Raw genomic sequence first — 26,818 nt, 5'->3', positions numbered from 1 at the left:
TTCCTATCTTTTTCAGGTTTTCTAGGTACCATAAAACTGCAGTTCCTCAAGCATTCAAGTGCATAAAGTCAATCCACTTTCAAATTAGGCCATTTTTAAAAGATGTGTGGAGGAATAATGAAAATGTTCAGTCTCCCTTTCACTTTGCCTCAGGTCACATTTAGAAAAGTCTTTCTTCTAGACTGTCATCTGTGGGGATTAAGCATTTGCTGAGTCTTGGAATCGAGTTTTTTTCTACACAGAGGTATTTTATTGACTCAAAGTCATTATAACCTCTGAACAGTGAAGGTGTGGAGGTATTTGCCATGAAGCCTCCGAGCAGAGGAACAGCTGTAAAATTCCAAGGGTGGAGAGGATTAATTTGGGTCTGTTTCTGGGATGAGTTTACACTTTTCAGAAGAGGATTAAATGGTCTTTACATACTATTGTAAAATTTACCTCCCCTCCAAAACCAAACCAAAACCAAACCAACACTTGGTTATAGAGTTTAATAAACACTAAGAAGTCTTAACAGGAGTATAACACTTGAATTTAATATCCTCCAAAAGCTGTTGTGAAAAAGTTATGTCTTTCTGTCATAATTATTACTAAGCTTGCAGGAAAATAAAATAATAGGAAAAAAGCCTGATCCCTCTTTCCATTAATTGAAGTAATAATTCTGTAATATTTTGATGTTAGTCCATAATGTGATTAAATAGTTTCCTAAATATATTTTGATTTGTTTAATACAATCTACTTTAAATTTCGTTGATATGAGTGCAATAGAATAACTTTGCATTTAATTGTGTTGCAAAACAGACTCTATATCACAGATATACTTTCAGAATGCTAGTTTAATCTGCTCTTTATATTGCATCTGAGGGAGATTTCAACTTCAGTACTAGCCAGCATATATTTTAAATGGCTCAGATGTTAAAATTACCTTGTAATATAATAAACTTAATTCCATATAATTATTGCAGTATAATTACTTTAATCTAATGCTTTGCCATTACGTTTTCTATTTTCAAATTCCAGTAATCAACTACATCTGCTACTGCAACTGATGAACTGTAATGCTTATCTGCAGATGTTTAATTTTTACTTATAACGCCCTTAATCTTGATTGCACTGGGATGAAATTTTAAAGGTCTTCATGTAGGGGAGAAATGTTCAACCTTTGTCACAAAGCATGGAGAGGGACTTTTTCTTATTATTAAAAAGAAAACTTTGCAATGCAATTAAGATAAAAAGTTGAGACTTGTCTAGAAAAAAAAATGCCCTTTTGGTTATGAATATTTGAGTTTCCCAGTGAAAATAGGTCGAGGTTTCGCTACACTTTTTAGCTGTGCAGAAAGGAAGAGTCTCGTTGATGACCCAGCTCTTCAGCAGAGAACTTTCTTGTGCTCTGCCTATGTCTGCAACTGGAAGCCCCACAACTCTGAGGAAAGAACCACGTGTTCTTACTGTTAGCAGGTTGGAAGCATTAATTACTCCCAAGCTGCTCTTATAGACTCCCCTCCAACCACAAAGGCAGCCTAGAACCTGGTTTGTTTCTACCTTTGAGTACTCAGGTGTACCAGGGATAAACCATCTTTGCGAGCAAGGCAGAAGTATGACAGCAATGGGAGTTAGTTAGGAGACAGGAATATATTTGTTGATTTTTTCTCACACCAGTGACAGTTCCTTAACTTTTCCCTGAAAGGCTGCATGGTTCTTAATGTATTCATTGTTAGAATAAAAAAGCCCAAACAAACCAGTGAATAATATTCGGATGACAATTATTTTCCTATTTTTGAGCTGCTTAGGCAGCTCAGGGTAATTATGCTCTGTAAATTGTCCAAAAGTTTTGAGAAATATTTCTTGCAGCCAATTATTATACCAACATTTCTCTTTATTCAGTCTTCCACTCAGGCGCCTAGGTTCTTGCTTTAAGTAGCCTCAGAATTAATTTTAAGTCTTGTAAGAGGTGTCAGAGTGGCAAAGCTGTGGCTTTAGGATTGACATCTTTTGCCACAAGGCCTTTTCTGGCAGTGATAAAATTAGAAAGCAGAAGATTATTACTTTTTCCTCATATTTTGTGGGTTTATTATCAGGCTCCTTTCTCTCGAATTTTTAAAATTGATACATTTGCTCATCATTTGCACTCTATGTGCATTCAATATATTCTTTTCAAAGTTTCTTGACTCCTTTTTTAATGGTAATGACTTGTTTTTTCCATATTCCAAGTGGTGTGGATTATTAACTTGCAGTAAGTAGGATCAAATTTTGAGGACTTGCTTATGGAAATCAATAGACACCTAGGAGATTGTGTAACCTCTCTATTTTTGCTGCCTTATTTGCCCTGCTTCTTCCATTACTTCTTTTTACAGATGAGGATATAATTTTGCAGTTGTCCCAGAAGTAGGACTTCATACTGCATTTCCCATGACTCAGAGAAACAATACTGTTCTTAAAACAAAAATATTCTAGGTTGCATTTTTGGCTCATGTCAAAAAGTTAATGACTTTTGAGTATTTACACAACATTCTATCATCAACTAATCTAATGTTTTACTGGGGAGTTTTGTTTCCTCACTCCCCTAATTCTAGTGATTTTCTCCAGCAGAATATTTGGCATATTGATCTTTTAATTTATTATTTTAGATCTCTTTCTTTTTCTTTCTGTTAAACAAAGCTAACAAATATATAATTCATTATATTGTATAGGCTTAGAACTTAATAAAGTACTGATTCTTCAAAAACTTTGAAATTTGACCATTAGTGTTTGTGCATGTGATTTTTTGCCTTGCAACAAATGATAGACAAACCTCTTGTACAAATGCTGTCTACAGCTATCTTATCCAAGACAGTACTTTTGTTTTATCCATGTTTACTGTTGTTTTCATTTCTCATAGTTCAGAAGATGGATGTATGAGGCACAAAAGATAATCAGTGTTGCGACACAAAAGTGAATCTATTGTCTATTTGCAGAACTGTACAGATGTACATCTTTGAACTGCTGTCAGAAACATTTCTTATAGTTCAAGTTTATTTTCTCTTTAAGTATTTAGTATTTGATTGATGAGAAATCATATTAGTGGTTAAACTGAAATACTGTTTCATATGCTTTCAAAGGCCTTCCTTCGACTCCTGAATCAAATTACTGGAGAGGGTTTAAAGAACATGGAAGATGAGGGAAGAAACTGAAATCAATACAGCTTAAAATTTATCATCTGAGTTTCGAAGTTTCTGACTCCTGAGTATCATTTTAAGACTGTGATCCTATTAAACCTGGGACAGAGCAGTGCTCCTTCTCTTCCTAGATTATGGCCAAAAAATGCATAAAGAAGCAGATATTAATGAGAGAAGGCACTGGTCTGGAACTTGAGCTGTCTAGGTCAAATTCCTGTCTTTGCTGCACGCTGCCTCAGGCAAATCATTCACTCTCACTGGGCTTCCATTCCCCATCTGTCAAATGGAGAAAATCAATGCAACCTTATGCCTGGCCTTCATTTTGCCTATTTTTATTGTTGTTCATAGGAAAAAGAAATATTTCTTAATATGTGTTAGTATAGTACCTAGTATACTGGAGCCATTAGGTACTTCCAAAATACAGTAAGGGATGACAGCCTCTAGGCAGGAGCATTTGGAATGTACATTCTGTGAAATGGATATGCAATCTGCTTCAGACCAGTTGTGAAATAGTATAGAACTTTCTCCTTGCCTTTTTGGCAGATTATACATTTTATTGTTAGGTTACCATATTGTGGTTGCTGTAAGGAATTAGTACTGTCAGAACCTACCACCCTGAGGTGTTATTGTTGGAGTTCCCCCACCTTTTCTAACCCCTCCACTCGCAAACACCCTCACAGTAAGGCATTACAAGTAACCAGAGTACATCAACTATTGATGGGTAATGGCTTTTTAATGGCTTCCATTGCCCTGCTAGAAATATAACTTTCAATTTTATAGCTCTTATACATTTCATGATCCCACAGTGCCTATGAATGTTGGGACTTGATAGAGATTGAATGGACATAACGAAATACATTCATGCTGCCTAACTCTAGGCACTTAATCAGGTTGAAAATGTAGCCAGAACGGGACAGTTTGGGGAAGAACATGCAGCAATTCTGCATCGCCCTCTGTTTCAGCATTTCTCTGCAGGACTGTAGGTTGAATTGAGGGAATTTACCTGCTCAATTTAAGGAGGGAAGTTAAATGCTAGAAGTCAGATGACTTTTCTACTCTTCTCTCCAACACAGCAATTGTTAGGGTTTTTATCTTAATAATGTATCTTTTTCCAACATAAAAACTTTGCTACCATTATGAAAAACAACCATTTATAAATACCTGCAGAAGACCTGGGGTATGTAATGATGTTTTCAGCCTAACAGTTTTTACATGGAATGTTTTTACTTTCTGAAAGTTTTCTGACACGATCTTTTAATACAGAGTTTGAGCAAAATTAGTATCTGGAAAGAAATAATTTGTCATGATGTAAAAACCTGTGTGTACTCAAATTTTAATGTATCATTTAAAATGAAAATGAGAACATTAATTATTTTGACAGGAATTTAGCAAGTCTGGAGATTATTCAGTAGTGCAAGCATTTCTTCTTTTTAGATTAATTTGACCATTTTGAATTAGTAGAAAGTAGTATGTATTAGAGTGGTAAGATGAAAATTAATGTGCTATCTCATGAAGATCAACTGAGTTGCAATGTTTTTCATACTGTGCTGGAAGTTCAGATGTCATAAAATCTTGCTTTTTGGTATCACTATACAGGTTTTAAGTAACAACCTCTCCCCTTGGATGTGTGATGGTTATTTGAAAACATCCTCATGATGTGCTACAATATAGTTTTCATGGATTGTCAAAAAAATATAGGAAAGTCACAATCACCTAAATTGGAATTTGTTTGTGATAATTATCAAATTATTATAGTAAATGCCATGATACTTAACTATCCTAAGTAATCAGGACTTCACAGAATACTTAGCAATACTAATGTGATACAGAATTAAGTCTGTGAGAAGCATCTGGATGCTAAATCACACTTTCATCCTTCTGCAAAATGTTAATATCTCAAAATACATGCTGAACCTTTAGTATTTATCTTCTTGGATGATAAGCAATGACAGAAGAAGAGTTTGGGGCATTGTGGGACAACTATCATATTACTTACATGGACTGGTAGTGTTCCCATTTATCAATGTTTCTATATGGGGAAATTAAAAAAGAAATTTGATAATTCCATGTGTCCTGAAACTGTAGCTCTCATTTTCAGCATTGGTATTGCCTTGCAAATTGAATTTTCATTAAAAAAAAAAAAAAAAAGGAATGGTATGGGCGATCCTAATTCAGCAATGTTTTTTCTCCTTTCCCCTTCCTTCTCCATCTCTTTCCTGTACTCATTTCAATCTGCATTCCTCATTACAGAATCACAGTCAGGAGTTTCTTTAAGTTTCATTTTCCTTTTTGTATTGCAACGATTTTTGTGTTATTGTTTAATACACACAGATAGATAGACATCACTGCATTGTACTGCAGAGTGCAGCAGTATCCCCATGGCCTGTTGGTGTCAGTGTGTGGCATCACTGCTGGTGTTTCAGACATCCTCACTGGCCTGAACATGCACACCGAGTGCTGCTGTCAGGACCATGGGGCACACCTTGTAGGACCTGCTTTTTTATTACTATTAATGCACATATTTATAATTTTTCTTGGCTTGCTGTTGTCCCTCCAAGTCTGGTGATATTTCTAAGTTAGTCACATAATTTGATCTCTGGTTTTCTGATCTGTAGTATGGGACAATAATGGTGCCTAACCAACTCTGTATAGCTTGCTAAACTCTACAGTTAAAATTTGCTTAGTCATCATTGCAAAAGATAAATTAGCATTGTTTTGCTTGACCATTACACAGTATATGACAGAAGTGGCTTTACCAAAGTGTGAGAATCACAGTATTTCAGCTGATGGACCCCAGGTACTTGGTACTGCCAGAAATGAGTACCTGGGATGCTCACTCAGAAAATAATGGAATATATTTAGAAGTCATAGAATATACACAGAATTGATAATGGAAAAGAAAGAAAAAAATCAGAATTTCAGAGGCAAAGTTTGAAACAAAAAAGTCAAATAACTGGTGTGAATGTCTATTTCTCATTTATTTGACTTGATTTTACAATCTGAAAAGCTGGGTACAGGGGAATAACCTGTATTATAGTTCTCTATACATTAATTGCCATCATGTAGTATTTCATTTCCTGAAAAGTATTTAATATATTTTATTTTACAGGAATTCAGTGTGTGTATATTTTTGGAAAAAGAATATTCATTTCTTCCTAACCTGTTCCCTGCTTTTGCTTTTAGTCCCTTTTAGAGTTAACACATCCAATTACAAGATGGGGACAATGACAAAGCTGAAAGCTTTTGAGTTTAGATATGAAGTTGTCCAATGCCAGGCACACATCAATTTACATGACAGTGGAAGGTCAAAAATCTCATTATTATTTGCACTGTTTATGGCTTCCTTCCTAACCAATAGCTTCAAGGGCTGAACTGTAGGTCCTAGGAAATCATGTAATCTATGAAATGATTTATTAATTTGAACCACTTGATATTGCCTAAAGCTATGAAAATAGGGATATACTAAAGAACGTTATTGTAACTATTCCATTAGGAATCCCTTCAATTATTCATATATTTTAATAACTTGGCATTTAACATAGTGCTAAATTATAATCATCTGATTACATTTAGATATGTATGGAGCTCACACAGTCTTCTATGCTGAAGAATAACATAGAAAAATGCAGAAAAATGACTTCATCTTAAAGAAACTGATTAATCTTGAACTCACCTGCTAGAATTTAGGTGGTGTTAGAAGCATTGTTGTAACCTCTTGAAATTGCCAGAAAATCTGATAGATTTGCTAGATAGAGCTGTATTCTATATTCCTGTTTTTACACCTATATTTGCAGCTTTTTATGATGATGAAGGTTACTTTGTAAACAACCTGTGAAATGAGGGGAGAGCAATATAGTGCTCTTTCCTTTAATCTGCAAAAAGGAGCATTTTTTAAATCCAGAGTAATCTTCTAAACTGACCTTTCTCAGGCAGAGGTCTTTTCATAGGAATTGGATCATGATTTGTATTTCAAATATGATTATTGTTTTTAACAAAATGAACCAGTAAAGGGATCCCACACACACATTTAATTTAAAATTTTATCTTGTTTTCCAGATTTGTCTAGGTTGAGTTTATAGCTTTTCAATCATAATTGCTTCATGTTCCTCAGCCTGAAAAGTCTTCCATAGTCAGATCTCTTTGCCACTGACGAGTGTCTTCACAGAGATGTAGTAATCCCTTTACTCCCTTTACTTTGCAGTCATTCTTTGAAGTTACTCCTCTGTTTTCTGGTGTCTTTGGACGTTTGCACTCTAAACCAGAATGCTCATCTGAGGGGTTGAGGGGTTTTTGTGTTAGAGCAAAGATAAAGTTTTTTGCTCTTATAAATGTGGTTTTGCATTGTGCTGAAAAAAAAAAAAATTGCTAAGTTTATCCTATAACAATAAAACGTCCTCTGGTTATTTACTCATCAGTCTTTGCATTTGTCCATATCAGCATTTAGTAGCATCTTTTAAATTGCTGATAAAATAATTGACAAGTTGGACCAAGAGCCAGTTCCTTCTCCATTCATAGATCTGCTCTCATTAATGAGTGATCCCTACCACTCATGTTTAATAACATCTTACCTATGACACAGTAAAACTTAATGGCCAGAGACATAGCTGAAAGCCATGAAAGCTGGTGGATGTCATAGAATATCTGAATGGCCTGATTTGGAACAGAACTAGATCATCTAGTTCCAAGCCCCTACCATGGATCACACTAGTGACAACAGAGCATGTAGCTAAGGTACTGTGTCAGTCATCTTTATGTCACATGATTGAGAAGACACAGAAAAATACCCATGTCTAAGAGAGGTAACAGGTATAACTCCCTGGTATCTTCTCAGGCTGCTTGGGTTTATAAAAAACTAAGTGTCTGCTACTGAGCTGTCAAAATGTGCAGTTACTGAATATAAGGTTTATTATAATTCATCCAAGATGAACAGTCTCCAGTTATGCTGCCTTCATAAGCACTATAGAAATACATGAAATTTCATGGTTTTTTCATCCTTTTTTAGCAAAATCTAACTCCAGACTCACTTTTTGTACATGTGAGTTTGTTTTATGTATGTATTTGCCAGAAGAGGAAAATGAGAAATGATAGTTCTTGTTCATTAACTATGAGAAATACTTGAGTTTTCTCTCATTTAACAAAAATGAGGCTTTTAGTTGTTTTTCAGATACGTCTTCCAATTTATATGTAATCTGCTGCATGGAAAAAGTTTGAGACTATTAAATTACAGCTTTTCTATTTCTTTCCTGCAGTACTACTCTGCAGTAACACCACAATATGGAGATTCCTGAGAGTTTACTAGTTCACTAGGAAGTGACAACTTTGATTTTCTGACAGGTAGTGGTGGAAGTTTGCAGAATGCTTTCTGTCATCTGGAAGTGTTAGAATAAAGCATGCTGTTGATGAATCTGCTTCTGTAATTTCTGAATACTGTGTAGCACTGTTCCCTTTGAGGATTTCACTGTAACTGTAAATACACTGTCATTGCTCTACCTGGACAGGCATTTAACAAAGATTAACAGTACATAGTCAAAGGTAGCACCATGCCTTGAATACTCATGAATAACAATCTTTTAATTTTAAATAGAGTTGGCCGGCTAAACCACTTTAAAAAGCTGGGTTTTTTTCCCCCAACCTATACAATAATCAGCTTTTCCCTGACATGATCTTATTTAAATGTATCACTGGATTAAGGCCCATGCTGATAAAGTTCTTTCTGTAATGAAAAGTCCTGATTCAATATTTCAGGATTATTTTGAGGAAGAAAATGCTCTCAGGTATTCCAGTTTTGGGAATTCTGGAAAGTGCTGTCAACTGTAGATAGTCTTTGATGTACAATTTGGTTACCCTGTGCCCTGGAGGAAATTTTAGGTGGCTAGAAGTATGAAAGTGTATAAGTGCATTTATATAAGTGTGTAAGTGTGCACTTACATAAGTATGTAAGGCAGTGTTTCTGTACTTAAAGAATATTCTTATGTGTGTTTTGGAGATGGGGATTAATAAATTGATGAGGAGCTCCTATGGCACAGTTTTATCCACACATTTAGTGCACATAAGGATCATTAGGCTCTTGTAGAAAATCAATAGCTAGAACCTGGCTATTAAAGGGTCTGTAGTTGTTGATATTCTGTGTGCTAATTACTGACTAAAGCCATCTCTTTTAATATAGTTTTATTTGTTTGGTATCTCATTTTGTGTGTTTTCTGTTAATTTTCTCTGAGAAACTGCAGCCACAAAAGACACTACATCTAGAATTTTTTCTAATTGCCTTATTGTTCTCTCCTGTTAGACCAAGCATTTAGAAGTTCCTACTGCTGTCACATACATTCACAACACACACTAAATCTTTATAAAGTAATAATTTTAAATTCTATGGTTGGCCCAAATGGTTAGTGGTGGGGGCACTCAGCCTACCTGATGCTGGTTCAGTTTGAACCTTAATTGCAAGTATTGATCAGTTTGGCCTGTAGATACTTAAAAACAACTGTAATGCTTTTCTTAATGGCCATGGCACATGCAACTATATTTGACCACTGTTCATATTGTCTAATGTAGTGAAGGCTAAACATTGCTGGACAACTCTGGAAGCAGAGAAAGCTACTGCATGTTTCTGAAGAGACAGTTTTAACTTGCTATCTGTTAACAGATGAAATAATTCAGGTAAATTATTGACATGAGACAGCAAAAACATGTCACTTAGTAATTGAACTTACTAAATGGTAATGTGATTAAATACCATATATAGAATGTAGTCACCCAAAAATTGCATAAAAAGGCTCCTTCTATTACATTTTTAAATAATAAATAACTTCCTTGCTTGCCAGCACTTTTTTTGTTTCCCAAGTTCCTCTCATCTTACCACAATGTGAATTTCAATCTGCTATCGTTTTTGGACTCACTCCAGGACCATTGAGGAAGAAATCATAGATGGAAAAAAGATGAAATCGATAATTTTTCAGTGTTTGATAATCACCTGAGTATGATTTTGGAAATAGCTGGACACTACATGACCCTCCTATCCACTGTAAGATCTGGAAATACTCAGCATATCACAAAATATTGTGAATTCAATATAGTGCAGCTGATTATATTCTGAATTTATATTCTCTCAACCTCTGTTCAATCTTTGAGGCTGTTTGTATATAGGAAAATATAAATTATTTGCAAAAAAAAAAAATGTTATAAGAACATATAAAAGCCTGTATTAAAATTCAGAAATTTCTAGTACTTTTATTTCATCTTCTTCATAATTTTGTTGTCTTTGCATGTATATTCAAATAAATACAGTTTTAAATTCTATCTGGAAATACCTTGTCTTTTACCTTCTATTTCATTTTCTTTGAGATGTTTATCATTATTTTTCTAAGCCTAAAGTAATAAGCATGAAGTTAATGAGATTATAATTTTCAATGTGATTTTACTTAGTGCAACATTATGTATCAGCCTAAAAATGCAGGTTTGTATCCAGTCTGCATTGTTTTGTCTGAATATGGAAGATCATTTAAAAGTTTAGCTGATACTTCATCACGGATCCAAGTGACAAATATGTTCATACTGATTCATGGATACTGTCTCCAAGCAATGTATATATCCCTGGTAAATGAGGCTTCTATGTCTTTTTGGAGGAAATGTATATGAGTTATGTTCTACTGAAATATGAAATCATAAAACTTATCCCGGTTTATAATGAATTTTATTCAAAACTAAAATGAAATATCAGACCTTTTTGCCTTCTCTTCCCAAGCACATTGTGCAGAAGCATTTTTCTATTTCCTTGAGTTCCTTCTTCAGTGATCATCTTATGGATTGTGGGAGGATGGATTGTAGAATAGAGATAACGCTGGACGCAATCTTGTCCCTGAGGAGTTGCAGATCTGCTAATTACCAAAGAGCAGGAACAGCCCAGCCCTTAACAGGTCACAACTGTGTCCAGTAAGGATGGGTGTTATAAAAGAGTGGGTCTGCTCCTTGAGAAGAGAGCTGAAGTCAGTTTGCTGTGCTGCTGTGAAAAGCAAGGGTCAGGTGCTTGTGCAAGGGCCAGTAAGGGTCAGGCATTCATATTAGGGACAGAATGGGTCAGATGGTTGTGCAAGGGACAGGAAGGGTTAGTATGTGCTGCTAGGGACAGGAAGGGTTAGGTGTTCATGTTAGGGACAGGAAGGGTTAGTATGTGCTGCAAGGGACAGGGAGGGTTAGGCAGTTGTGATAGGGACAGAAAGAAGTCGGCCAGCCATGTGGAAGAAAGAGAAAAGGAGTTAATGCTGTGAGGAGCTGCCTATGAGAACTCACATAGAGAAGGTATGAAAGTCTTACAGTAAGAGAATAAACTAAGAGTGACAGTCAGTTCCCATCCACAGTTGGTCGGTGCCAAGCACTGACACTGACAATTGGTGGCTTGTATGGGGATGGATCCTGGCAATGGATAAATACTTCCCATGGGCAAATACGTTTTCAGAAGCTTCTCATTTCAGCTTGTCCATTGGTTGCTCAGCTGCACCCCTTTTCCTCTCCCTTTTTAACCACTTAAAGGACTGTGCGTATCAACAAGGCATTATAGCATCTAAAATAATTCAGATTTTGTTCCTCTTCTTCAGTGAATAAAAGACAGCAATGGCGATTGCTTTCTAGAAGTAAGGAAGTAATTTTATAAATTTATTATTGTTATTAGATTTGACGATTTATTATAGTATTTTCTTATTCTAAGCTGTTTATGTCTCAAAATACCTTACATTAAGAAGAGCATACTGTAAAAATAATAATTTCAGATTCTACTAATAAATTGTTTATATATACAAGGAGGTAAAAAAATGGGTCATGGATATGCTGTTCAATTAGCTTCACTTGTTAGTGCTGCCCCATCTGCAGGTCAGTCTCTGATAAGCAGCTTTTTTTTGCAATAGGAGTTGATGGTAATGAGCCCTTTTGGTTACCAGTGCTGTGCTAATAGCAAGTGTTTTTCACTGCTTCCCAAACTACTTAGATGTTCACAAATAAGTCACAATCCCTGTGAGGTTTACATGGCATTATAAAAAATTAGTTAAATGGGTATGTGAGACTTGAACATAGTTTCTCTGTCCTGTACTGGGTGATCTGTGGAAAAAAGAATGATTATTCATGTTTCCTGGACAAATTTATTCTTACTGCTTTTTGGAAATCGTGCCACAAAATAAGGATGGACAGTTTTTTTTCATGTTTCTTTAGGTATAAATGATATGTAAATGATAAAGATGCACAGAGAAAGGAAATTCTAGTTTGTTTTTAGGGATATTTTTACAAATATTGGGCTAGTTAGGAGCTTGAGCAAAGGCAAAATGAAGCATTTTCCGAAGCTGTGATCATCTGAAATAGACTAGTGATAGTTATGAGTTAACTGGGAGTCTTCTGCTATTTATGTAAATGTTTTTGAGCACAATAGATGCAGAGTCATAAATGAAGTAAAGGCAGTTGCAGGAAGGGTGTGTATCTAGTCTATGTAATAAGCTCTAGACCAGTTTATAAATGAATACCTCTTACTTGTTATAATGCAAAGCATATACCTTATATATTATAGAACAGTGTTTATAATTCTATCATTACTGTAAAGCATAAAATATGATTAATACTGCTACTGATAAATATGGTTATTTGTAAAACCTGTGAAAATAAAAATTTAAACAAAGAGCAAATAATTTCCAATAAATTGTAGTGGAACTTTCTCTTTAGAATTTGCTGGCATTTCCATCAGTTTACAGAATTTAATCCAATAATCTACTTGTGTAAATTTCCTCTACTTTTTGTCCCTCCTTCCCAAAGTTTTACTCTTATGATACTACTTCTGGTACAGAAATCATAATATTGCATAAGTCTCATAAAGCTTTATTCTCATCTGTTTCAGTTTTCAAACTTTTAAAATAGGAGTTTTTCTTGTTGAAGCATGATAATATACAGACATAGGAAAAAAAGTATCTATTTGTATGGAGTCATATGGTCTTGGGTATATTCATCCTGTGACTCTAAGATTAGGAATTTAAACAATCTAATAGACTCATTAATTCTGCATGAGCTATGACATTGATAGCATTTTCTAGTAGATTGCTACCCTTTTAAAGTATCAGAACAGACCATTCTCACAAAGAAAATGGATCATTCCTGGCATGTTTGCCTTACTCGAGTTGTCTCTCTGACCTCACTCTGCCTGAGTTCCTCTCAGTGGCAGAGGATGGACCTTTACAGCTTTGGAGTGCCCAACCCAGGGAGTCTTCTCAGTTATGTGATTTTGCTGAATAGTTAAAAAAAGAAAAAAATCTAAGAGTCATTGCCTTTCATAGCAATGGCATGCAATTTTTCAAATTTACTAAGTTACCTATGAAAAAACTTTTAGAAATAACTAAAAAACTTCTTAGGACTTGCATATCCATTTTGTCCTTGCTCATTAATCCAATTTCCTCCTATAATTTTGGAAAATGAAATGTTACTCCGTACCTGAAACAAGCCCTGTAGGAATTTAGCCTTTGACATATTGACAAGAAAGCTTATTCTGGGCAGCTAAAAATCTCTGATTTTTCATCAGTATATAGATTGTTTCTCTTTGCTAAGAAATACTTATTAACACTGAAAATCTAAAACTGCCTGCCACTTTAACCAAGGGGAGTAGACATATGCACTCTGGAGAATTGGTAATAGCAAGCAGGAATGTTTTAATCACCATTAACAATGGATTGACATTAAAATCCTTTCTGCTCATATCACAGTCATTGTCATGTCTTGTATCACCATGATCTGAAGGGAGGCAAAACTTTTCTCTCAGATTAGTTTGGCTACTGAGAGAGCTCAACCCTATATATCTATAACACCAAGAGGGCTCGTTATGAAATTCCTCTGCACAGCGAAGGAGTTCTTTGGAATTCCCACCCAGCAATGTTTGCTCTGGTTGTTGCTCATTGTTCTTGATGCAGTCAGTTCATTGTTGCAGGTATCACCAGGTGTTCTGTGACCCACACAGCACTCTGTGATAATGTGTGTGGACACAGATGTTTTCCTTCTAAACCTGAAGTCCTGAATACAACCAGAAATCAATTATTAACATGTGTTGCCCCAGAAAAATGTTCAGAGTTAAAAAAACCAAAAGAATTCTGGAGCAGTCTGCCTCGCTATTCCTATTTTTTTCTTGTCTCCTCATTTACAATACAGAGATTCACCGTGCACGAACAGGCAAGACCTATAGACATTTTCTAGATGAAAGATGATGACCTCTATGAGATGAGAAAAAAGCCAGAAATATTTCCCCTATACTTGTGTAGTATTTTCAAGTGCCTCCCACAGTTTCCAGAGAGACTAGCACTGCTCAGCCTTTCCCTATGTTCTAGAAAAATTAAAATTTACCTGTTTTCTTTTGGCAAAAGTAGTGTTTGGCAAAAGTAGTGTCAAATTTTAGTCAATACTGAAGCATCAGGAAGCTTTTGTTACCTGGTATTTATCCAACTGCTTTTTTAATTTTTTTCCCTATAAATAGACAACCAGATGATGAAAAGGATAAAAATATGTAAATGAAGTTCAAGTTAATCCAAGAGCAATATACAGCAGGGGTAAATAAATAACTGATAAATTTTTGCTGATATCTTTTTCTGTTCCATTTTTTATTCTACAGAAAGAGAATGAAATTTTGCTTTCCACTCACAAATCCTTTCCTTTATCTACCAAAACCAGGTATCATAAAATACTATTGAAACTTGCCCCTGCTGAGAAAAACAAAATCAAAGCAAGCCCTGCTTTTTCTCTGAAGCATCTCATTGTAATATTCCTTAATATGTCAGCAGTCACCCACACATTCATGCAGAACTGGATTCTGTAAGCTTGCCCTATTTTTCAGTATTCATTTCACAATTTATAGCTGTAATCTCTAGTGGCCCAAAGTTTTCAGCAGACATCCCTGGTTTAATCTAGTTTTGTTGAACTTCAACAATTTCTTTACAATCATCAGTGAAAGTTCTTGAAGTACTTGTGCTAGAGTAGTCAGCTAAAGCAACTAGACAGTTCTGTAAAGATTCCTCCCAAATTCCATATAGGTGCCAGTTTTGACTGTTTCATCTGGAATATTCAATATTCCTGAGATATTTCTTAGTCTATAATGATGCCTCTGCTCTTTCAAGATGCTATTTCATTATTGAGGGAAGAATTATACAGTTTTCCATGATTCCATGTAAAGTTCAATTTCATTTTTCCAAGGATCAAATCTGATCAAGCAATATTAATACAACCTTCATACACCCATGTCCACTTACACATGGCTAGAAGACATTTCCTTGTAGTTCAAATAAGTATTGCTCAAAATATCTGTAGCTATGTGGCATCATGCAGACCTTATATGATTCATCATCTTGTGACTCTCTGGAGTTTTTAGCCTGTATGATTTAGATCACTCATAAAAATAGTTATTTAACCATCAATAGGAAATAAAAAAATTACAAAAAACCCAGCTTTACTTTTGGGTGCAATTGATTACAGATAAAATCCAATAACATGAAATAATGAACTGCTTTGTTTAGGCAGTCCCCGTCTCTGTGCACTGTTACAGCTGCAGTAAACAGCTGGCATTTTCCTAACTTGCATGTGCTCCAGAAGAGTTTATGGTCTTGGTCACTGCTGCAGTACATGTAAGGGCTCAGACCAAAGGTATTTGCAGCTTATTTGCTCCACTTTTGTCTTGTTGCTGGTACTCCCACTAGTGCATAGGTCAGTTTATTTTCCTTCTGACCTGTTTCACTATTCACTCCCAATTGAAGGATCTCCCCATTCCCAGATCCTGAAGTTGCTGAGGCTCTCTGAGTGCTCTTTAAATTCCTTTTTTGTTTCACCTAAATTATGAAATAATTAACTTTTGAGATTAACTATTTTGAGAAAGGAAGGATCCTGTGCAGCCCGGATTGATACATTTTTCACACATGCTTTTCTCGTGTTGCTTCCAATATGACCAGTTTTTCCTCTAACATTGTGTGTAATATAGTTTTACAGTCCTTGGGTTTGTAAATGTGGAATTCACTGTCAATCCATTTTCTTTCCTCAAAAGTCAGAGTCCACAATCTGAACAGAAGGAGGTAAATCAAATGAACAGCTTCAGAAGCCTGATGTTAATTCCTTTTCTAAATCATTATTACGATTATATGAAGTACAGCATAATTAGTTTGAAAAAATTCAGTGGTATCTTGAAATTTAGTGTTCTAGAGTTTAAGCTTATTTTAAACTCACTACAAAATTATAGCATGATGATTAATATGACACAGAAGTTTTTCATGTATACTTCTGTTGTAGAAGAAAATTGCTATGGACTTGATTAAGGTTTGAAGTAAGGAAACAGATAGATACAGTGAAATCTGAACATCTCGACATCTTCTGAATCAGTTTTAGAAAAAGTACATCCTTTTAGAGGTTTATCTCTCATGAATATCTTCAAATCTGTGGCAAATAAGGCATGTTTTTCAGGTGCACTGAAGAAAGCCCTGAAGATTTCAGTAAGGATTCTACCTCTCCATTCCCTCTTGAATAGTGTTATTGAATTTCTGCATTTACACATCCCATCTCTGGCAAAACTCCTCTGTATTCTTGTACCTCCTGAAGACTTTGTTGTGTCGAAGTATATCCAATAGCCCTCTCCCATTGCATGTGAACAGTTGCTCCATGTCTAGGAAGTACAGATTTGTGTTTATTATCCCACCATGGGAATCATTCTCCCAGAGGCTTCTCTCTTCTCCTGTGTCTGGTTCCCCATTCACACTCTCTGTGGATTAATTATCTCTGAGATGAGGCCCTCTGGGAAGTATGGCAATGTGTTGTGAGAGCTGGCCTTTGAGCTGGAGCATCAAGGATTTTATAGCTGACTGTTACATGGGCAGACAGTTTCTCTGAGGGCTTATATCCAGAAAAATTGAACTTGAATTATGTTAACATTTTCGAGTTTCAGCTGTTTGGAGCTATACTACAAGGTGCTATATTCCAGTGCTCATGGACATAGGATTGGTTTTCTCCTTGCACTGGACAGGAGCAATGTAGATGTGTTCCACCAGAGAAGATGAATGACTTTCTGCAGATGTCTTGCACAGACTGATCAGAAGAAAACATCCAGTGTTCTAAAGGATGAACTCTAGTTTCTAGAGTACATTAATTTCATTCAAAAATGGGATGTAGGAATAGTTAAGAGCATTCTCTTTTAAAAAGAGCTATTATTTCTGTGTAATAACTAATACTCATGCTTTGTTCTTGCAAATCAAAATTCTGTTCCAGTAATCATCTGGAAATCTAGACTGAATATTGTGTGGTGAAAATGTATTTCTTAGCACAGTAAACCCAAATTTAAAATTTACATTGATTTTCAGAATGCCACTTTTGAAAGATATAAAAGTCCTGTGAAATATGCTTAAATTGGAAGAAGTTTTTCTGCTGAAGTTTCAGAAACTCTGTTATCATATTGAAATTCAGCTTACTTTGGTAGTGATTTGTGATGGGAATACAGCCATGTCTGGAGTGCTGTGTCATGCTAAAGGACTCAGAGGACCTTTTCCAGCAAGCATTGTTCCAACAGTGCAAATTCAAGGGTTGTTCAGTTCTAAATAGTAGTGGGCCTGAAATATATTCCTAGATGTGAATCTGAGTGGAAGTGCTCCCCTTTACTTTGGCAGCCTAAAAATTGGTTGTTAAGGCAAATGCTTCTCTGTTGTTATGGACAGAATTTACTGACAGCTTTTTTGATAGGCTGATTGATAGGCTGTTTCCACAGGTGGAATTATTGTTCTTGCCTCTGTGGATAGACCTGAGATGCCTCTGGTTCTTATAGATAGGTATGGGGTTTTGTGCGTAACATTTTGCAAACAGCAGCATACTTCAGCTCTAGGTCAAATGTCCACAGGAAACTTCATGAACATAAAAGTTGCAAATGTATGTAATTGGCGTGAAGATTAATTCAGCTCAAAGGGAAGCTGACTGATTAAAAAAACTTTGAGTTCCAGGATTTTATAAAAGATAAATTGCAGAAAGTGGATACTTGTTCCTTTGCATCCTTTGATTGTTTTGTATAATCAGTAGGAGCTCCTGATGGAAGTGAAGGTGGTGAGGTGCTGTGTTCCATTGTGCTTGCTTTCTTTAGGAAACAGTAGGTTTACAATTGAAAAGTCAGCTTTGTGTGCCAAACTCTGGTGTGTACAGTGCCAGTTTTTTTTTTTCCTTTGACTCCTTCCTACCTATTGTCTTTAGAAATCATGTTTAATCTTGTTAGATGCACAATGTGTGTTAGGAAGAAAAGAGTGGAATGAAAAAGGGTCACTTTGGTGTCTGCCACAGGCTGGGCACAGCTCTGTTTGTAATCAGAGGCTCCCCTGGTGCAGCCTGTGGCTGCTTGGCAGTGGGCTGCTGCGGCTGGCAGGCTGGGTCTGGCCCCAGCAGCTCTCATCCCCTCGGTGTCTCCGGCTGGAGCTCGCTGAAGAGCAAGCAGGAATGCTGCTGGGGGCTCCTGCGTGACCTTGGAGTGGCACCAAAGTCCTGGGACGCTGGGTAGGTTCCTTTCCTTTCCTTGCAGCCCTGAGCAGAGCTCTGGTTAGGTCCTAGTCCTAGTGCTGGTTGCTGCAAACGGCCTCTGGCTTCTTCCAAGTGTCAGTCTGCAAAGAAAAATAATGCCGTGTGGAAATTTATTGGTCTGCCTCTGTGAATGAGGTGGTGTAGAGAAATGGTCCCCAAGCGTACAACTGGCTTTAAGTGGCTCAGCTGCTTTTCTGCATTTGAGTGACAGTGGCATTAAGGCAGCACAGAATCCCAACTATTCATCTTTTCTGGCTAGAGCAGCTGTCTTTCAGTAACAGCTAGAGGAATGCAGCTCTCCTCTATGACACTGATGTCAGGCAAGCTAAGATAGGAAGGATAATAGGTTCATGCATAGAGGATTACATTATTTCCTTTAACTAAACAACTGACTAAGGTAAGAGGTAAATATTTATTTGCCATCTAGCGATATTACATATTTTTTGTCATTTAAGTTAAAATCAGTGTTTTAAAAATATTAGATAAAATCTGATTTTACTCCATCTGTATATTTTACAAATACATTAATGTTCCAGATAAATAACTAAAACCAAAGGAATATTAATACACTAATTCCACTTAATTAATACTAGGAATGTATGAGCTGAGAATGGTTAATGAAATTCTAAATATTTTCCCTTTATTTATATTTATCCCCAGTCCATCTCCTCTCTTCTCCCCCTCATCTCCCTTACCCATAATCTTTGGATTTAAGTTGTGTATATATTCTGCAGGAAAACTAAAGGTTAAGTTTTTGTTTAGGATGGAAGTGTTAGCCCCTGAGAAGAAAAAACATGAAGAGAATGAAGATTTGCAACAGTATCCTCAGAAGCCTGCAAGCTGTAAGAAAATGCTTAGGAATTGCTGCTTGATAAAGCGAATTTTTGCCTGGAAAAGTTTGAGCTCTAAAGGTACATTTTCTATTGAAAATTTTAGTGTAGGAGAATTTGTTGTCCTTCCAAGAATTCTGAATTTTTGATACAATGGTATTACTGAATTTAACATCAGTCAAGTTACAGGTACAAAAAGTCTCTGCTGTCTTGAGTCTATTGTGCAAGGAGATTAAAAGTGGTACAGCTTTGATTGAGGTGCTTTATCGTAATGTGATAAAAATAATTGTACTGCAGGAGTATTCATTTGCAGCACGTAAAAATACATGGTCTGCAGAAAAAAAAATCCTTAAGTCAGAAGATAAATGAGTAAATGTAAAATCCCAGCAATTAGATGTTTTAATTTATCAGGGCCCAATCCAAAATTCTGGTCTGATGAGTAAAACCTCCTTTAATTTTTGTCAGAGTATATTTGCATGGAAATTACATGATCAATCCCTTTGTCTTTGAGGAAACGAAGAAAGGTAACATTCTGTCACATTTATACATAATGATGTTATGTACTGTATTTATTAATAAATATTAAACGAAATGCTTCTTTTTTAAATTAGAAGTTGGCTCTGAAATATATCACCATTGAAAATTGAACTCTTTTATGACTAATAAATTAAACAGGAATTGCCCTGAAATGATGGCTAATCTGTTTCACATTATTTTCCTTCAGGAACATACAAACAGTTATGAATTTTATTCACCAGATTCCTCTTTTTACCATTGTAATTATACTTTACAATATTATGTAAAAACAGGAGAAGACACACTGCCCGAAATAATTCTTTTGCATTTTGGCATTGTTTTTCATTCCCTCATACACAGTTTATGACAGAAACAAACAAACAAACCCCAAACCATGTCCGCAGTATTTCCAATTTGTGTCAAACAGAATGAAAAGAAATGCATGACATTGCTTTGTCATGAAGAGCTAAGGCACCATAACCTGAGTGTGTGATATATTACTTTATTTACACATTTACTTTAAAGGTTATGCTCTAGTAGCTTAGTTACAGCTTTTAAAAACTATGTTCTGGTTAAGTACAACCTACCTCTGGTTTTAAACTGCACTGATCTCTGCATTGTCAAAGTAAATAAGTGCTTCATATGCCTTTTAATCTAAGCATAAACATTTAGCTATGCTCAGCCACTAATTTTTAAAGTTTAAATTCATTTTTTCAACAAATGGCTGCTTTAATCACATGCATAATATGGTTTGCTAAATACCATAATATAATATATATATATAATATATAATATATATATATACCATAATACCATAAATGTTTGATTTCCTATTACTGTATCAGGTTATGTCTATAATTTGTTGCACTTTTTATTTTTTTTTTCGTATTGCTACTGGTGCTAATGATGCAAGAAATGTTTTTCTGTAACTCGGAACACTCATCCTTCTGTTCACGTGAACTTTTAGGACTTTTTCCACTGGATTATTTATCACCAATCTCAGTAGCTTGAAGCAATCACCTTTCTAGAAAAGATTGGTGGATCTAAAACAGATTGCATTGAAGTTTATAGGTCTGATTCTTCAATACTTTTAAACTGGCTAATAATTTACAACTCCAAAGAGGGTCTGAAAACAGTGTAATAGGTGATGATAGAATTAAGGATTTATTTTATTTTTGTAAAGTGAATTAGCAGACAGATTAATCACTGTAAAATCGGGCTCAGTTTTACTCTGGCAGAGACAAAATCAGAATCTGACACGTATATAACTCAAAATGAAGCCATTAGTTTTGCTTTACTTAATTCCAAATGATAGAAAGCCCTATGGGTATTCCCATAGGGATACCTTTACAAGAAAATCTGAATATTTATCAGGACCAAGAAGACAGACATTCAGTACTGTGCTGTTGTCCAAGGTGACCTCACTGGCCAAACTGTGGGACTGCAATGATAGAGCATTCCTGGTACTCATGGCAGTGCTGTGGGAGCTGAGAGCATGTGGCTGCTTGCTCAATACCGACTGTTTTCTGTTGCAAGAATGAGAGTGGGTTTGCAAATGACATTGTGGTGGCTCATTCCCACTTAGATGTTCTTTTGCAGAAACTGGATTCCCCACTGGTTATCTTAATCTAAATTACACCGTTGAAGTGGTATAAAAATAGTCATTAGGCAGTTGAGGCTTGCAGTTTAGTATTTAGAAAAATAACAGAAATGTTTTGTTTGTATTTCTAAAAACTCATGATAGCTCTAAATACCAGATTATTTGGTAACTCATTGCCCTTCTAACAGTTTGCAGCTGGAAATACTGGACAGCAATGGATATTTGATCTCTCTTTTAAAACAGATACTCTTTCTCCTCTATAATTAATTTTCTATGTTTTAGTTTATTTGCATAATCTTGCAACTGAGTTTGTCAAGATGTTTTAGCTTCATAGAATTAATTATTCTTTCAGAAACAATTTCCTTTTATGAATTTGGAGCAGGAAAATAAATATTTGATTTACTGCAATGTTAGGATGATTTAACTCTATTTTCAGAATGGAAAATCTTCACTCTTATGATAAAATTTTCGAAAATTGTCACACTGGATGTCTTCCTGTGTCAAAATCTGGGAATAAGAATAATGTTCTTCATAAGTCCTAGAAATATAATTATACTCAACCCTTTTTGATGTAGGGCATAAACAGCATGGATGCAATGCACAAGTGCATCCACAAAAGGATGATCAAGAGAATGAAAAAAAAAAAAGCACTTTCTTGTATTTCAAAGAAAAGTAAATGGAGTAACATGGTTGTCAATGGGAAACATTTTTGTATTAAACCCAGAATTTTAATTAATGCTTAAGGCTTGGTAATTTGACTAATTCCATCAGACAGTAGTTTCAGAGAGCAGGTATCTTGTCACTGAGGCCAGAGGAACAGACTATGGCAGTGCCAGGAATGCATCAGTGTGAGCCTGATGCTGCAGTAAACTTGAGCTTAAGTTTAAAGGACACATTGAAAAACTTCCAATTTAAAATGCTTAATTTCAAAAATGGACAGCCCTGAAGTATCCTTTCACTAAATTGGCAGCCTTCTCAGCTAACCTAGGGCACTTATGAGTCTTTCATGATCATTTTATGCCATGCATGTGCATGCATGGATTTGCTGCAGATTTGTAAAATGCAAATGAGAGACAGGAAGAGGACAAGTTGTCTGTCATGAAAATAAATTTGGAGGCATTGTGCTTCTGACTCTGTATTTCATACTGCTAAAAATATTATGCATGATCAACTGTTTGTTTATGTTTTTACATTGTTTGTGTTTCCTCATATGACATATTTATGAGTTGAGGTATGAGTGCTTTAGGAATAATCCCAAACTGTCAATTGTTGTGTGTATTTTTCCCTGTCAAACAGTGCATTTGACAAAGTATATATGGAAAAATTAGCCAAAGTTATTTCAGAGCTAGTTAAAATTCTGCTCTGCCTAGGATACTTCATACTGTCTCAGACCTTAAATAGCTCAAAAAATTCCTGCTGAAGATTTTCAGTACCAGGGTTTTAAATATGGACTTTGTGTGAAGAGGGTAGTAGTTTGTCTTCTGTGGCCCATTTGCCTTTGCTTGTCCTATGCAAATAAGTTGACCACTGCTTTGAAATTAGACACATGTCATGGTCTCTCAAAGACCATGAAAAACCTTTTCCCTAGTTGTTAAAAATTAACAAAAATGCTTATGTTTATTCATATAGGTTAGGAGTCCTTTGGACTGAAATACTTTTCCAAGGTCTCCAAGCATTACCTGCTGTGTGCTTTTCTTTTAAACAGTGAAGTGATGAGGCACAGACAACATGTAAGGTAGAAAGTGATGACATTAGGATTACATACAGGATTTGCATTCCACTATCAAAGGCCTCAACTGCCCTAATTAGAAGGCATCATGACTCATGAAGCAGGATTTTTGTTCATAACTCGATTACTGTAGCAAAAACATCTTTTTTGTTTGCTTGTGCATGGAGTGATAGTTCCTGAAATCTGCCTGATCCTAATTAACCTTCCCTACATGAAAAATATGAAATAATGGTGTAGATAAAAGTGACAGAAAAAACAATAAATAATAAATATTCAGTGTCAGGAATACCATATACTCCTGACTTCATTCCCTTGTCCCAGTAGGTGCTCCTAACTAACAGTCCTCTCCTAAACCATGGCTGATATACAGTTCAGGTCTTAACTTGTCCAGTAATTGAATTTTTATGGCCTGACAGATGTGTCATTTTTTATTTCCTGTAATTTCAAACTACATCCTGTGGTTTTCATTTTTTTTTTTAGTTTTTTTTTCTCAGCTTTCTCATAGATGCTTTGAGCATTGTTTGGTTTCTCTTGAAGTCACAGATTTACATGAGAGGACCATTTTTTATGGGCACTAGGAAACATTTTTCCTATGTGCCTATGGAACTGCTGTTCACATGGCTTTGAAATTTTGAGTCTGAAAGCCTCTAAGAGAACAAAAGAGGTGGGAGAGGAAGAGGGATTGAAGTAGGGATTGAGAGAGAAGTTGTGGAGAGATTGAGGACTATGTCCCTTGCCAAACCCACTTCTCCTTTCCTGTCTAGGTACTCAGCATGTAAATAATTAGATCATAACCCTTTGCAATATTTCTTGAATGCTGAAAAAGGAGGCTTTGAAGTCTATATTAATGACTGAAAAGATTAACATATCTGAGATTTTATGCTCTGAACACACATAGAAATTAATTTAAAAATTGAACCTTTAATACTTTTAGGCAATACAATATTTTGTAAAAGCTACAAAGAGAAATTTGCTTGAAAATTCAAAACAAGTGATATTTAGCCCACTTCATCTATTTGAAATGTTTATTAAAATGTTTTAGAATTTGATTCTGCTGTTCTTAGTGTGCATGTTATTTTGAAGTAAATTTGCTACCCAGAACATAGACCCAGGAAAACTTAAAGGGCGAAAAGCTTATTCATTTTCTGTCTTTGAATGATATTTTTTCCCAATTAATAAACATTGCTCAATATTGCTTTGCATATTTCTTTAATTACAATGAAGTGTGAATTAGCACTGTTTTCTTATTTGACTCTAGTAAGTCAAGGTTTCATGTTGCCCTCCTTATACCTTCTGTTTCTCTGTGCAAATGATCCATTTTGTATTATTAAAGTTTTATCTTCTGAACAAATATTGAATACATTATATATACATATTTTTCAACTCAATGAACTGGATGGAAAATGTGAATGTAATCCATTTAAATGTAAAAGTTTTGATAAGTGGACATTTTTATTTATTTCAATTTTTTTTTCTGTGAAACTAATATAGGATTATATTCTTAGCTAAATAATTCTTCACTTAGAATAAATATGTGGTTGTATATATTTACTGAATATGAAAAATCTGTTTTAAAAATGCTAAGATAAGAAAAAGGATGAGGGCTAATAATCTATTTTTTAATTTTTTTTTTTTTTTTGCTTTACTCTAAAGCCTGTTCACCCATTATAATCTCAGACAAAGGGGTTTGTATTAACTTACCTGGCAAAAAGGGGCACCTTGTAGTTTCTTCCCTTCTTGCCAAATGCTAACTCTGAAAGGCACATCATGGCAGTAAAATTAAAGGCTCTCCCTGGTGAACGTAATTTTCTTTTAAATTTGTATCACAGAGATCTAATCTGAGTAAGACTTCTAATACTCTCTTCAGGGCAGCAGTAGGAGTTAATGTCACAAATTAACAGGAAGGTATACTATTTAGGAATTTTTGCTATCTTTCAGAGCATTAAAATGGGAATTGAAAAAACATTGATTCTCACAATTTAGAATCATTCCAGATTAATGTTTTGGAAAAAGATTTTACGGTGTAGGTGTGTAGAGACTTGTTAAACTGAGCATTGCATGTAGCTAATGAAAATGGGAGGCTCTGACATATACTTTTGTATGTATAAAATTATGTCACATCATTTTTGGATTGAGATAGTTTAAGAGTAATTCTCCTTTATTTTTTTATAAGAAACATCCCATGAACATGTATTTTATGAAGCTTTTTATTCTTCTTCAAGTTTTAAAATTATTAATTGGAAGCCACAATCATAAAAAAATATTGTAGCTTTGCTCTGTACTTATAACATTTTTAAACATTTACAAACTTTAAAATAAAGTGTCTGAACTCTTGCAATAGCTACTAGTTTACAGTCTATGGAGAAGTCATACTTTCATCTTTAGAGCCCTTGAAAATGTTGTTAGTACCTGTAAAAGTATTATCCATAACTAAGTTTTTAAAGATACTTGATACAAAGATAGCAAGTTGCAAAGTGCAGATTATGAATTCAGCTCTCGGAGTAAATGTGCCTGTTATGTAAGGAGAATGATATTCCATGGAAATCAGATTTCCTCAGGGTTTGCCATTCAAAGGGTAAAACATGCTCCAAAACTAACCCTTGAGAAATGAGGCTCAGAAAAATGTGGGTGTATCACTCCATGGAGTTTCTGCTTTATGCTTCCCTGGATATATAAACATTACACAACAAGGTCTGTCTCTCCATTTCTCTTGGAAGTTTGTTTCCTTCATGTCAGAATGGATTTTTATGGTCTCCTGCAATTGTCACCTTTCTAATTCCAGCATTGCTGTTGTCAGGAGGGAGAGGACGCTGGAAGATGAAGCCTTAACTCATGGCAGGTTGCTGCCTAAAACTCTGTATTTGCAGAGCAGTACATCGAACTCATGAGTTTTTGCTCTTAGTGTATCTTCCTACTGACCAGTATTAGCATGAAGCTGTTTGCATAAGCGTCCTAAGAATGCAGAATTTTAAACTAGCTCTAATTAAGGGCTGTGAACAGCCATTTAATTTTTATTAGTCATTGCAAATGTGTGTTTTCATATAAAAAGCATGAGAAACCATCAAGGCTGGAACCTTTCCAGGAATGTCATTCTGGACTCTGCATAGTGAAATATAAATCTTTTGTTTTTCAGATCATTAATCCTACTTACCAATGATCAACTTATTGTTCAGCAGTTTAACCTATTTAAACACAAGCTTCCTCAGTTTGGCTGAAGAATGTAAGGAATAGCTGATCAACTACTTTTTAATCAGCTAGTTATACGAGAAATATAATTATCTTTAATTCTTGTTTCTCTAGTAAAATTGGAGTTACTAGTTGAATATTATGCAGATATTTGAAAACTATTCATTGCACTACAATATAGAAATTATATTCTCTGAAGATGAAAACTAGCTGTGAAATTCTGATCTCTCAATTGGATAACCTGATGTCTAATTTTGTTTCCCCA

The 26,818-nt window shown here is 35.2% G+C and overlaps 1 protein-coding gene across 6 annotated transcripts in view; it reads left to right on the top strand.

The window, feature by feature from the left end:
• KCNIP4 (potassium voltage-gated channel interacting protein 4) overlaps positions 1 to 26,818 on the top strand; it is a 384,348-nt gene that overhangs the window by 23,429 nt on the left and 334,101 nt on the right. The window contains exons 1-2 of one of the 6 annotated variants that reach the window (XM_021554436.4): positions 18,526 to 18,668; positions 19,455 to 19,603. The exons of 4 other annotated variants lie outside the window; for them this stretch is intronic. In XM_021554436.4, the coding sequence (XP_021410111.1) occupies positions 19,456 to 19,603 (148 nt within the window). In that variant the 5' untranslated portion in view covers positions 18,526 to 18,668; position 19,455. Of the gene's footprint in view, positions 1 to 18,525; positions 18,669 to 18,886; positions 19,090 to 19,454; positions 19,604 to 26,818 lie in introns of those variants that run through there. One more of the 6 variants, XM_021554441.4, reaches the window with a different exon arrangement.

Source organism: Lonchura striata, chromosome 4 (assembly GCF_050655825.1).
Source record: "Lonchura striata isolate lonStrDom1 chromosome 4, ASM5065582v1, whole genome shotgun sequence".
NCBI lineage: Eukaryota > Metazoa > Chordata > Aves > Passeriformes > Estrildidae > Lonchura > Lonchura striata.
The sequence above is the reverse complement of the archived record's forward strand: the minus strand, read 5'-3'. Positions and strand labels throughout refer to the sequence as shown.